The sequence below is a fragment of the Puntigrus tetrazona genome, chromosome 11, assembly GCF_018831695.1.
Source record: "Puntigrus tetrazona isolate hp1 chromosome 11, ASM1883169v1, whole genome shotgun sequence".
Classification (NCBI taxonomy): domain Eukaryota; kingdom Metazoa; phylum Chordata; class Actinopteri; order Cypriniformes; family Cyprinidae; genus Puntigrus; species Puntigrus tetrazona.
In genome coordinates, this window is record NC_056709.1 from 4,380,681 (window position 1) to 4,393,220 (window position 12,540).

At 34.7% G+C, this 12,540-nt stretch overlaps 3 protein-coding genes across 4 annotated transcripts; 2 read left to right on the forward strand and 1 right to left on the reverse strand.

Annotated features, from left to right (window-relative positions):
- Positions 1–486: 486 nt before the first annotated feature.
- Positions 487–3,273, reverse strand: uox (urate oxidase). Of its 2 annotated transcripts, none has more exons than XM_043251837.1 (8): positions 3,050–3,273; positions 2,738–2,950; positions 2,321–2,437; positions 1,685–1,763; positions 1,410–1,596; positions 1,188–1,311; positions 946–1,029; positions 487–624 (listed from the first exon to the last, which is right to left on the reverse strand). In XM_043251837.1, the coding sequence occupies exons 1-8, from the start codon at positions 3,068–3,070 to the stop codon at positions 550–552; spliced, it is 900 nt and encodes a 299-aa protein (XP_043107772.1). In that variant the 5' UTR covers positions 3,071–3,273; the 3' UTR covers positions 487–549. The 2 variants fall into 2 exon arrangements, with proteins under 2 accessions (XP_043107772.1, XP_043107773.1); XM_043251838.1 differs by having other exon boundaries at positions 2,738–2,977.
- A 1,194-nt stretch (positions 3,274–4,467) lies between these two features.
- dnase2b (deoxyribonuclease II beta) lies at positions 4,468–7,161 on the forward strand. The gene is made up of 6 exons (XM_043251340.1): positions 4,468–4,693; positions 4,800–4,968; positions 5,093–5,171; positions 5,478–5,639; positions 5,745–5,942; positions 6,503–7,161. Exons 1-6 carry the CDS (start codon positions 4,590–4,592, stop codon positions 6,835–6,837), a joined length of 1,047 nt encoding a protein of 348 aa, XP_043107275.1. The 5' UTR covers positions 4,468–4,589; the 3' UTR covers positions 6,838–7,161.
- A 235-nt stretch (positions 7,162–7,396) lies between these two features.
- Positions 7,397–12,215, forward strand: rpf1 (ribosome production factor 1 homolog). The gene is made up of 9 exons (XM_043251263.1): positions 7,397–7,701; positions 8,009–8,065; positions 9,064–9,144; positions 9,246–9,341; positions 9,461–9,614; positions 9,750–9,832; positions 11,209–11,390; positions 11,710–11,836; positions 11,955–12,215. The coding sequence occupies exons 1-9, from the start codon at positions 7,456–7,458 to the stop codon at positions 11,994–11,996; spliced, it is 1,068 nt and encodes a 355-aa protein (XP_043107198.1). The 5' UTR covers positions 7,397–7,455; the 3' UTR covers positions 11,997–12,215.
- The last annotated feature ends 325 nt before the right edge of the window (positions 12,216–12,540 follow it).

A 12,540-nucleotide genomic window follows, 5' to 3' on the forward strand; every position in this document is an offset into this window, starting at 1 on the left:
AAAATGGATGATTAAATGTAATAATAATTTTTTTCACTTATCTCTTTAAACAATGACATTTCAGATGTTGCATGTTTATCTGATTTTGTAAACTTGATTCTTTATTATAGGAAGGTGGTAAAGCTAATTGGTCTTTTATGTAAATGACCATTTTAACTGTGTTGTGTTTACTCCAGAAACACTGCTTTACACACCTTTCAACTCAAACAAAATTGTAACAAATGTTTATTTTGTTTTAAATTACTCATTAGAAATCAGAGTTAAACAAATCTAAAATCTATTATAAATGCATTCAAGCGAAGACATTATGAAGACGAACACACACATTTTTGGACTGTATTTATTAATATATTTATCTGAGATTAGAATGATTTTTTCTTCATTTCAACATTCAACATTTTTTTATTTTATTTGTGTGATTACACAAATGTTTCTCATTTAAAAATTAAGTTAATGTTTAGACAGGTAATCATGCTAGAGCCTAACTTGAGATTGTTTGTATAGGGTTTATTTGTATAAGATGTCTGTTTTGTAAATGTTGGGTTTTTTTTACATTTTGGCTCGTGGTTTTCTGCGTACAGTGCCTGTGATGTTTCCTGATGGATTATCAAGGGGAAGATAAACCTGAAATGAAAGCACAACAACTGTAATGTGATTTTAATATATAAATACACAAAGCAAGAACGTTATTTAACCATTTCTAAGTTGGGATAACAAAACATTTTTCTCCTGCTCCTGTGTGTGTGTGGTTTGTAAAAGTTTGGCAATAAAGTCATTTTAAGAGTAGCAGTCTCAAAAGTCCTAATTTTGTCACAGAGCCTGAAAACTCTAGACTTTGTCCTTTGTCAATAGAGAAGTATATTCAGACTCATCTGAACTGATAACCTGTGGTTGACTTGCTCTTTTTTTTGTCCCAAACTATTTCAATAGATTTCTTTCACTCACCTCATCCTTGTTTAAGAGTCCCATTTTTGTCATGTCAATGACAAAATAATGCTGATTCGGCATAATTATCTCAATTTCTTCAACCTATGGAAGCAAAGTGATCTTGAAAATTATGTTTTTTTACATTTACTTCCAAGTATACTTGAGTAGCATAAAGCAATAAACCACCAATAACTTAATAGTAATGCTTACCTTAGCTAAACTAACTAAAGTCACACAAAACTGAAATCAGTTTAATCTACCTGTGGAATTCTATCAAGCACCAGAATTTGTGTTTCATAGAGAGTTTTCTGAACAGATGGAGAGTATTCTCCACGATCATAGGGTCCTGCAAACTTCTGAATGATGATGTCCTTAACAGTTTTCCTAGAAGGAAATTGTCATTAAAATAAGATGGAATACACAGCATTTAATAGAACATATGACATATCATGTGCTAGAATGTCTAAATATTTTGCATTTACCATGCAGCATCAAATGCTACATTCACATGAGTGTTGTAGCGCCATCTTGCATAAACAGAAGTGCAGAAGAATCTGTCCTTTGCATCTGTCAGAGTGGTAAAACGGTCTCGTAGGAAGCCTTCAAATCCAGACTGAGTAGTCTTCAGTACCTTCATGCCTCTAATACCACTGTGAACCACTGGAGCCACTGAGAAAAATATATGTAATGAATTAAAGCAAGAACATACTTTGCCTTAATACTTTCAGACCACCATCAGAATCTCATTTTTACTCACTACTCAAATATTGTTCGACCTCACAGAAGTGCCAGGCCTCAGGACAGTGGATGAAAGCATGCGTGTGCTCTACTCCATTCTATTAAACACACGTTAATAATATTTTGTGTATTATACAATAAATATTACAGTGTAATTTGTTTAATCAAAATCAAATATATAACTGAAACATTTGTCAAACAAAATGGAATGGAAAATACTTCAAGCACTTCTGTTGTTGATTCTGTGCTTGATCCATTTGGGCGTTTTGGCTAGTTGGCTAGTCCTAGCACCAGCTTTAGTGCAGGTGTAGTCAAATAAACCCAGTAAGTGTCCAAAGATATATACGATTAGCCCTGGGGTGCCTCAGGGTTCAGTTATTGCTCTCCTACTCTTCTCGATATAGAGCCCAACTAGACACATATTTTTAAAGGCACAATAATAATTATTATTATTTAAAAATGTTATCAACTTTTCTGAACTTCTCTAGCTTTGTATCTTTTGCACTACAGTGGGTATAATTGGCTTTTGTGTAATGAATTACTTGTGATGTTCCTCATTCCTTGTTTTACTAAAAGGCTAAATATTATTAATACAAACGTCTACATACGTTTTGGGAGTCACTGTATGTATTCTGCTTAAGCGGTAACACAACACCTTTTCCAGCCTTTTCCAGGGAACTTCATCAATGTTGACCCTCACTCTTGTGACATGATTGAATGCTGTGAGGAAATGTTCGCAGATATCCAGGGCAAAGCACTCAATAGTCTTAATCTGCAAGACAAATAATATTCTGTGCCTTAATTATATTAAGTCATGGCTTAATATAAGAAAACATTAGCTGTTTAATTGCAAGATGACTTGATTTAATAATATTTTAATAGAATACATATGCATGTAATAGAATACATTAAAAAAATACATATGTAGCTTCACTGCTGACTTATATGATGAAGTATCATGTTATGTAACAAAAATTATGTTTTCAATTTAATGTTTGTTTGTTTATATTTATATAGAAAATGATAAATAGCTACAACATGTAAGCTAAACTAAATGAATAAAAGGACCTACTCCTTTTAGCTTGGCGAGAGCATGGACAGTGTTTTTGATGGTGTCAGTGGGGATGATGTCGGAGTTGTCTCCTGTCAAGTAGTCTTTGCGCGTCTTCAGGGTTAACTGAACGTCTGCAATCAGCTCAGTAATTTGGTGATGAATCCCTTCCCGGCGAATGTAAAGAACTTTAACCATATTCTTCCCATAGCCTGTTCTCACAAACTCCACATTCTACATGAGACATATTATTAAATAATGCTGCAAATAAAATGCATTTTTTAAAAATGCATCCACACACGTACAGTATGAATGAAAAGCACATTTCTTTACCTGATTTGAGGTAGTGGCCATGACTGTAACAGGAGTTACTGCTGACTGCACCAGTAGTTGGAGGAGTTTTGGAGGGAGCAAAGGGTTTTGCTGAAAAGGTGGTGTCGCTTACCAGTTTTGATGTTTGGGTCCAAATGATCAATAATCTGCCCCACCTCCATAAACCTCTATACAGAGATTTTGATTTGCTGAAAGCCCTCTGTTCTGTTCCATTTACATGGTGACCACAGTCACGTCCTTCTCCACCCGAGCTATGACCCAACATTTCACCTTGCCCACTGGCCTCCCTTTTACACCCCTCAACTGTACATCAACCAAAGTTCAACAGATTCCAGTTTTTTTTCAAGGAAAAAGAGAAAATCAAGCTTGAACTGGTAATAACTGCATCAACAGAGTGTTTCAAGAACTTGACATCTCAACTACATTTTCAATAGGTGTTTCTTCAGTATTCCAGTTGATTGATCTTCGGCAGATTTCTATGACTATGCCTGACAAACAAATAAGATCTAAATAATCAGATTATCTTGTTTAATTTGATTTATAATCTTCTCACAACCTTGATTTCTGCATGCTTGGGGAAATCATCAGGGTTGGATACATTGGTTGGAAAAAAGATGGAGGTGAAAATGATATACAGCCTAAAGAGCCTGATGTTGCATTGTCTTGTGCCAACAACCTAAATAAAACCATATGCAGAACCATATGAAAAGATTATACTTGACAGAGGTGTGATATAGGCCTAATGTCACTGGGACAAAAATATGTGAAACTTGTATTTCAAGCATTTGCTGTGACGTAAACATAAGTAATAGTATTATTAAGATTATTCTTCGTCAATATGTGGTTTTGGCCTGCCTGCCGGCCTGCCGCTATATTGTTTATTTTGTCTGCACAAGATTAAAAGTTTATGTTATATTCTCGTTGAGTGCTCCTTCTCTTGAACCACAGCTTGTACTGTTATAAAGACTTTAATTTATAATATAAACTATCCATATTTCTTCTTTGGCCATATGGCAAATTCACCAAAATATAAAATATGTATAAAAAATGCACTTTCACTTTTTAGTCCAACAGCTGAGGCTATATAATTTACAGCGATGTTCCATAAGAGCTAACAAAAATATATAGATTTTATATTTGTTTTTTTATTATATTTAATATAGAATAAAAATATTAGACCTTTACAATTGTAATTATATTAGAATAATTATTTTAAGACTCTTGTTTAATATGTTAGAATTGACAATTAATTAAACAATTAATTTACACTCATAATGGGATAGGTTGTAACAAGATTATATTACTTTTCAGAATTTAATTTTAAGGTTTTAGGGAAATATTCTAGATTTTAATTTTCCCAGTCCCTGCTATATTCAGGCTGCTTTACTGTTGCTAGATTACAGCTGCATGAAGTCAGTCATAAGACAAACTTCCTCTTTTTCACATTAGAACAGCTATTTTGACTTCACAGCTTGGAACACTTTCTGTTTTCATTTAAGCAGGAAATTCATGTTTTATTCACTTCGAAACACAGGTTGAAATGTTCATGTTGTTTCAACTGTGTGAGTGTATTTTGTTGTTTTTTATCAGTTTCTCAGAGGCAGCAATATCCTGTTTAAATGAGGATGGACAGCCGGTTGACTGGTAAGATGAAAGCTTTGCTCTTGGGTTTAGGATTAGTTTATGCAAATATGTTTGATGCATTGTATTATTCAATGTTTTATCATTGTATTCTCATATATTTAAAAAGGTTCGTTATTTATAAACTTCCCATTTACAAGATGGAAGTTAAGGGAAGTGGAGTGGATTACATGTATCTGGATCCAGCCGTCATGGATTTTCATATAAGTAAACATACAGTCAACAGCAGTCAAGGAGCTTTAGGCAGAACATTGACACAGCTTTACTCCAGATATACAGTAAGATGCTCTGCTATATTAATATAGTACTGTATACATACTGTAAAGGACAATTACAAAGGTCCGTTAAAATACACTTAAAATCTTTCAATAACACATAGATGACTGTACTTTCATTTTTTAGTCCAACAGCTCAGTCTATATGCTTTACAATGACGCTCCACCAGAACTGAAGTACCCAAGCAACTATGGACATACAAAAGGTACATAGATTTATATTTGATTTTATGGTTAACATAATATTGTGCTTTCCCTATAAAAAAAATCTATGTTATGGTACAAAGGCAATGCCTAATAAGTTGTGTTTGTGAAAAAATGTCTCTCCCTCTTTCTTTCTCTCTCTCTGTTGTATTCAGTCCCCTGTGATTTGGTTGTGAAGCAAGTAGCAATAAATTAATTGTCCCATACCCTCAAAACCAACTGATACTTTATATAAACAAGTATCCAGTATGAAACTTGTATCCAACTGCATGGGGTAACTGAATTGTCAGGTATATGATTTTTTGCAGGCATGCTGATGTTTGACCAGTCTCAGGGATTTTGGCTTACACACAGCGTTCCTCATTTCCCCCCATTTCCAGAGAGAAATTACAGTTACCCATCTACAGGAAAATACTACGGCCAGACTCTACTCTGTATTACATACAACTATACACAGTTCCCTCAAATATGTGAGCACATGCGATTCTTATTATATAGGATCTGTCTGATTTAAAGTGTGGAATAATTTATTGCTCATTGTCTGAAATAAGTAGCCTATTCCTCTCTTTTAACAGCATGGCAGTTAGCATATCTTAATCCACGTGTATATAACTGCTCTGTCCCTGTGGCATTTCGCCCAGACATTGCAGCCATGGCACAAATTTGTGATGGTAAGACACCCGCCATTAAAAACAGAAGGAGTCTGCAGAAGCTGGAATCAGTTCGAGGACAAACCTTTTTCAGTTTTGCCAAATCACACTACTATGTGGATGGTGAGAGTTCTCAAGTTCAAAAATTCTTCTATTTATTTAAACTGATACAGCAGTTTATTGACATTGTATTATGCCAAAGTACTCTTTACACTGGTTATGTAACCATGCAGGTATGCAAGATGTCCAGTCCTTACACGTTTTCAGTCCCTACATTTTTTACCATACACTGTCTTTTTTAAGACAATACTTGACAATATATTATTGTAATGTAAAATGTTATTTTACTATTTCTTGCTATTCCAATTATAATACAGTAGGCTAAAAGCTAGTGATCTATAATGTGGGTTTTTTTAATTATTGAAAAAAATTATGTGATTATTTGGTCATTCCCCAAATGATCAGTCCCATTTAATGTTACTTCTGTGAAACACAAATCTAGAAATCATGCTTCAGGAGGCTTGGAAACAAGTACTATGTCTCAGTCCTTACTCATTAAAATTGCAAAGGGGAATATGTATGTGTTCCACAGGAAAACTATTCGTTTAAGATAAAACAGTTAATGAATACTGAATGCTGAATACTGTAAGGTTCTAAATCAATGCTGAACATTTTTGGTATAGATATTTACACCGGTTGGGTGGCTCAAGCGCTAGGGACAGATTTGCTGGTGGAGTCATGGCTGCACCAGTCTCATCGGCTCCCTTCGAACTGCTCACTTCCCCGGCATGTGATGAACATTGACAGAGTTTGTCTCCCAGGACCACAGATGTTCAGAAACTACGAGGATCATTCAAAGTGGTGTGTGTCTTATGCATTGAAAGACCAGTGGGCATGTCTGGGGGACTTGAACAGAGACAGTGGACAGGCTGGCAGAGGTGGTGGGCTGATATGTTCTCAAAGCTCAGTCATTTATAAAGCTTTCCGTCAGGCTATGGCTGGGTATAAACACTGCTGAAAAAATGTATTCAGTACACTGAACTAGTTTCAGATTTTGACACATACATTAACTCTTTAAAAACATAGCAGAAATTAACATAACAACCAAATTGTAAATTTAACTAAGCTGATGATTGTGATGGTCATCCAAGCAATTTTCTAAAACAAGTTTTAACACTGATTTATTTTATTTGATCCTTTGAGAGGTCTTTCCAAGCCTTTAAATCATGTTGGTAAAGAAACTTTTTTTTTGAATGACCTTTGACTTCTGTTGTAGGTTATACTGTAAAAATATTTTTGACGTTGTAAATAAAAAGATCTGCAGCAGCTATGTTTAACAATTGCATGTGTTGTTTGCCATTTCTTCGTAGTTCCTTGTCAAATGAAAAAAAATAATGATAATGATTAATTAAATATCTTAATCCCAGGTTTAACAGACAAGGTTTACGCCTAATCCTAGACTAAAACGCAGGTCTGGGATGTTTCAACTGAAAGAAACTTCGTACTTTGATCAGTCGCCTGCCTCTCCGCTAGATGACGCTAAACGTAACACTAACTCACGTGGTAGTAGGAACTTCCAGGTTGACAGGAAGTAGTGTATCAAACAAACACGTGAAGCAAACAGAAGCAGCAGAAAATGGATTCTGAAAGGGCAACAACTTCAGAAAGTGTTTCTAAGAAAAAGGGGAAAACGAAGAAAGTAAAGCGAAAGGTAAAAGCCGACGAAGCTCCGGTGCAGAAGATGGATCAGGCGGAGGCTGAAGAAACAGAAAAGAAATCCGTGTCTGGAGCTTGTTTTCCTCCCACATTCAGCGTGTCTGAGATCAAAAACAAGCAGCGCAGACATGCTATGTTCCTTAAACTCAAGGAGGAGAAAAGAAAGGTGACGTCTCACTAACATATACTTACTTTGCACCACTTACAAAAGCATAATTTTTCTGTGTTTCAAAACCTAGCGAGCTGCCAGGATAGACAGCAATATGGGTATCACAACACAACACTTGTCATGATGACCAAATGCACATTTGTGCCCCAAAAACTTCATTAATTTACTTAAGCAATAATTTAAATCACTTACTATAGAAATGTACTGTAGCTCGCTAAGGGTTGAGACAGCCTTCAATCATTAGAAATGTAATTTTGTAATATATATTTTCCAAAATGTTAAAACTGTCAGTAATGTCTTTCAGCAAAAGCTGGAGTTGAAAAAGAAAAAGAAAAAAGAAAGAAAAGCTCTTGGAGATCAGGTATGTTTGGTTTCACACCATCTGTAATCAGTCTTGCCCTTATAAATCATGATACAATATTAAGGCAATTGTTCACACAAAATGAAATTGTCATCATTTACTAAACCTTCACAGAAAGTTTATGGCATCTGTTAACTTCCATAGTACTTGGTTCAATACTATGGAAGTCAACAAGGAAACCAAGAATTGTTTGGTTAACAGCATACTTTAAAATGTTATATTGTGTTCAACATTTTGTGAAGAATGAAACACGTACAGGGTGATGATGCTAAGTAAATTATGACAATTAAATTGTTTTTGTAAACTGTTATCACTTTATGATATATACAATTTATATTGTGTAATGCGCATGTGTAAATTGCATGTTTATTGTGCCACTTGTCCCTTCAGGTTCTCAATTTCTATTTTTTTTAGTAAAGCGGTTATATATTAGTACTAAATTACAAGTAGTGAATGTAAAGCAATAATTTTTAATTTAGTTAAAAATAAAACTTGATAATACATTTTAATACACCTTGTTTTGAGTAATGGGGATTTAAAGACTTTGGTCTCAAAATGAAAAGGAAACTAAAACATGATTAACTATGATGTATGTGTGTTTGTTTAAAGTTATTCTTTTGTGGTAATGCAGAAGTAAGAGTTTGAGAAGGAAGGGTTTAACAAATGAATATTGGCGCAACTGGGTATTTGGTATAGAATAGTTCATCTTTGCTGTTATGTGCGGAACTGTATTATTCTATATCAAATATAAACAGTCTTGGCAGATGTGGGGGCTATGGCTGTATGTAATAACTTAACTTATATTACATAACCTATGTTAGTCAATGCTTCTTGAAGTTAATAACATTATTATATTGACAACCAAGCGGTAAGAACTGCACACAACTGGCTTAAATTTCGATGACCTCTCTGAAAATAATTTTAAAAAGAAACAATCTGTGGTCAATGTCAATTACCTTGTTTTCTTTATTGGTGTTTCAATATATTTTCTCTTTCAGGCTCCACCAAAGGAAGTTCCCAAGACAATAGAAAACCAGAGAATATATGATGAAACTACAGTCAACCCAGAGGATGAGGAGGTGATGTGCGATTTTTGAACCCTATTCCGCCTGCTAACTGCTTTAGTAGACCTCTTTTACAATTTTGAACATAACCGGGAACTATTTTATTTGAAATACAGGTGGCTTTTGATGAAGGAACTGATGAGTTCTCTGCTTACTTTAATCGGTTGACAAATCCTAAAGTTCTCATCACCACTTCGGACAGGCCCAGAGGAGTGGGTTCAATTTACTGTTTTTTTTTTTTTTTTTTTTTTTTTTTATTCTAAATTAGCCTTAGAGAATGTTTGTCCTTGAATTATTTTGTTTTTATGGGTTCATGTCTGCCTGTTTTCAGAGGACCGTGAGGTTTTGTGAGCAGCTGGCAAAAGTGATCCCAGACGCTCATGTGTACTACAGAAGAGGTCTTGCTTTGAAAAGAGTCATTCCACAGTGTGTATCTAGAGGTTTCACCTATTTGATGGTGATCAATGAGGACAGGAAAGTGCCAAGTATCCTTTGCTCAGACGTCAGTATATAACCACATTTGTAGATCTGTGAGATTTTGTTAAATCAATGTCTTAATGAGGTCATGAGTAGTCACTGAATGATACAAGAAGAGTTTTCCCTCACTTAAAGTAACACAGATGGTTTGGTTCTCTGTCATCTTCCTGATGGACCAACTGCTCATTTCAAAGTCAGCAATGTTCGCCTTCGCAAGGAAATGAAGGTTAGTGATTTTTTATTTTTTTTTAATTATTAAACTAGTCTTGCTGTGAATTTTTAAATGGTCCTTGTTGCGTGATGCAGCATGTTGCGTGATGCATGCATATCACGCATCACCACTGTTGCTGAGCTTCAGACAAAAGTTAGGAAGTTAAAATAGAAAAGTTTTTGAGAATGCAACTATTAACATATTAGGGATGTAAAGCATATTAGTGGGTAGGAGAGTTTTTCTGCTATTTATGATGATAGCGGCTCTCTGGATTCGATTCTGAGCTTAGTTTTTAACAGCAGGTGGTGCTCTAGGCTAGTTTTTAACTGCACTCAAATGCTCACTAAGAGCCCTTGTTCATTTCATTGTGTAAGGTTTTAAATGTGCTTGCACCTTGTCTTTTATGACATAAAATTAATGTAAACAGCCAACCTCGTAATTTGATTCAACTTTTTTGAATTCATTATTTTACATCTGTAAAGAACTGAAACAAGCAGAGTAATGGATAGTTGTAAAGCACGCAGTGCCAGCATGCTGTTTAAAACTAAGCTTAGAATCCATTCAAGAGAGAATTGTGATGCATTTGGGAAATCTTTGCTCAATTATATGATTACTCAATTTGTGATGCATTTCCCCAGCCCTGCCATTTAGTAGTGTTGTAACGATTTGCGCATTGTGTATTATACAATTCATGGTCATTTTCCAAGTCATAGTGATCATACCTGTCCCCTTGTTAGTGGAGACTTGAGTGAGAGCAGAGCAGGTGTGTGTCATTATTTAGTCATTTGGAATGCACCTGTCAAAAGAAGCGATAACATTTCTTTATCTTCAGCTGCGATGTTCCTGCGATAATGAACGTAGCATGATGTGCTTCAGAAGATGTCGCTGTTTTAATGTCATAAATGTTTTATTGCTATTAGCATATTTGTAGCAAATAAACATACATTTTATATTTTAAAATGTTTTTTAAATATGCTAATATCTTTTATACTAACATGTATAAAACATTGTCCCTAAACGCTGACTCGTTCGTTTTCATTGGAACATCCCAGCTTATGTAATAATGACATGCAAGTGCTCTGTTCACTCAAGTCTCCACTAACAAGGGGATAAGGATGATCGCTTTGATTTGGAAAATGACCCTGACTCAAACGTTATGTCAAGTGCTACACCCCTACTATTTAGCCACTTATTAACTGCCAACTGCCTTTTTCAAGATCACAAAAGGCCATAGCTTATGCATTTTAATGTCGTAGAATAAAAAGTGAAAATATTGTGAGCTTGAGTTAACCACAGATCTTACTTTAGGCAGCCAATTAAAAATAAATAATTAAAACACCTGGGATGATGGAACTCAAAAATGCTTAACCCTGACTGTTTTTACTTGCTAGAGAAAAGGTAAGGCCCCAACGGAACATGTCCCAGAAGTCATCCTTAACAACTTCACTACTAGACTCGGTCACTCCATCGGCCGGATGTTTGCTGCTCTGTTTCCTCATGATCCACAGTTTGTGGGCCGTCAGGTCGCCACATTTCACAATCAGAGAGACTTCATTTTTTTCAGGTTTCACAGGTAAATTCTATGATTTGAAAGGGCTGTGTAATTGTGTGTGTAAGATTTGTTAGTGTTGAGATTGTCTCAAGGAGAGGTACATTTATAATACCTTTCATGATATTTTTTTTATTGACAGGTCAGTGTTGATTCTAAAAACAGATGTAAGAATGTACTGTAGTAAAAATAGAGACATAATCAGAAAATCAAGTATTCAAAGTCTAAAACTGCTATTATTAAAGTCATTGTTTTGCAGTGTTACAATTTAACTGGACAAAAATCGCATGCAGATTAGGAACTTTTGTTTCTACATGTCTTAGTAAACTTATGTGTCACACAGGTACATCTTCAAGAATGAAAAGAAAGTGGGTATACAGGAACTAGGACCTCGCTTCACTCTTAAACTTCGCTCTTTACAGAAAGGAACATTTGACTCAAAGTTTGGCGAATATGAGTGGGTTCACAAGGTGTGTTCTAAATCTGAAATCTCGTTCGTGAGGAACATTTGTTGTTTGAATGTGCTGTTATTTGTCACTAATTTATGTGTCAGTCATACATGATTTATTTCTCCTTGAAATGTTTCAGCGCCATGAGATGGACTCCAGCAGAAGAAAATTCCATCTTTAAGGGACAGACTTCAAACACTTGGAAAGCCATATTGACGTTTTAAATGGACTGTCAAAAAATCTCATATTATGAAATGAAAGTGTTGTAGAAACACAAGCTTTGTCTTTACTGTATTATATTTTCTGCTACACTTTTGTTTATAAGAATATTATAACCAGGCTGCAAACAAAGAGGCTTGGTGTGTCAAGACATTACAAATAAATCAAGTGAATACATACATTTTTTTTGTTTTGTTTTTTGAATCTAAATATTTGGATATTTAAATATTGTTTTGTTTTTGTGTGTGTTTGTGTGTCCATGTTTTTTTATCTTTTTATCTTTAATTACCAATATAAAATACTCAGTAGATGCTGGAACTTGGATCTTATTCTGAATATGCTGTACTCTTTGTGTGTGGGTATATGGGGGTTGTTGAGTAATTAGGTATTACTTAATTTTGTACATTTAAACAATTTTAAATGCATACTTTTTCATGCCACAAAGGTTTATTTTTTGCGTTCTGTTAAATGCCAAGTGTATAGTTTATTCATTCTTCATTCAACTG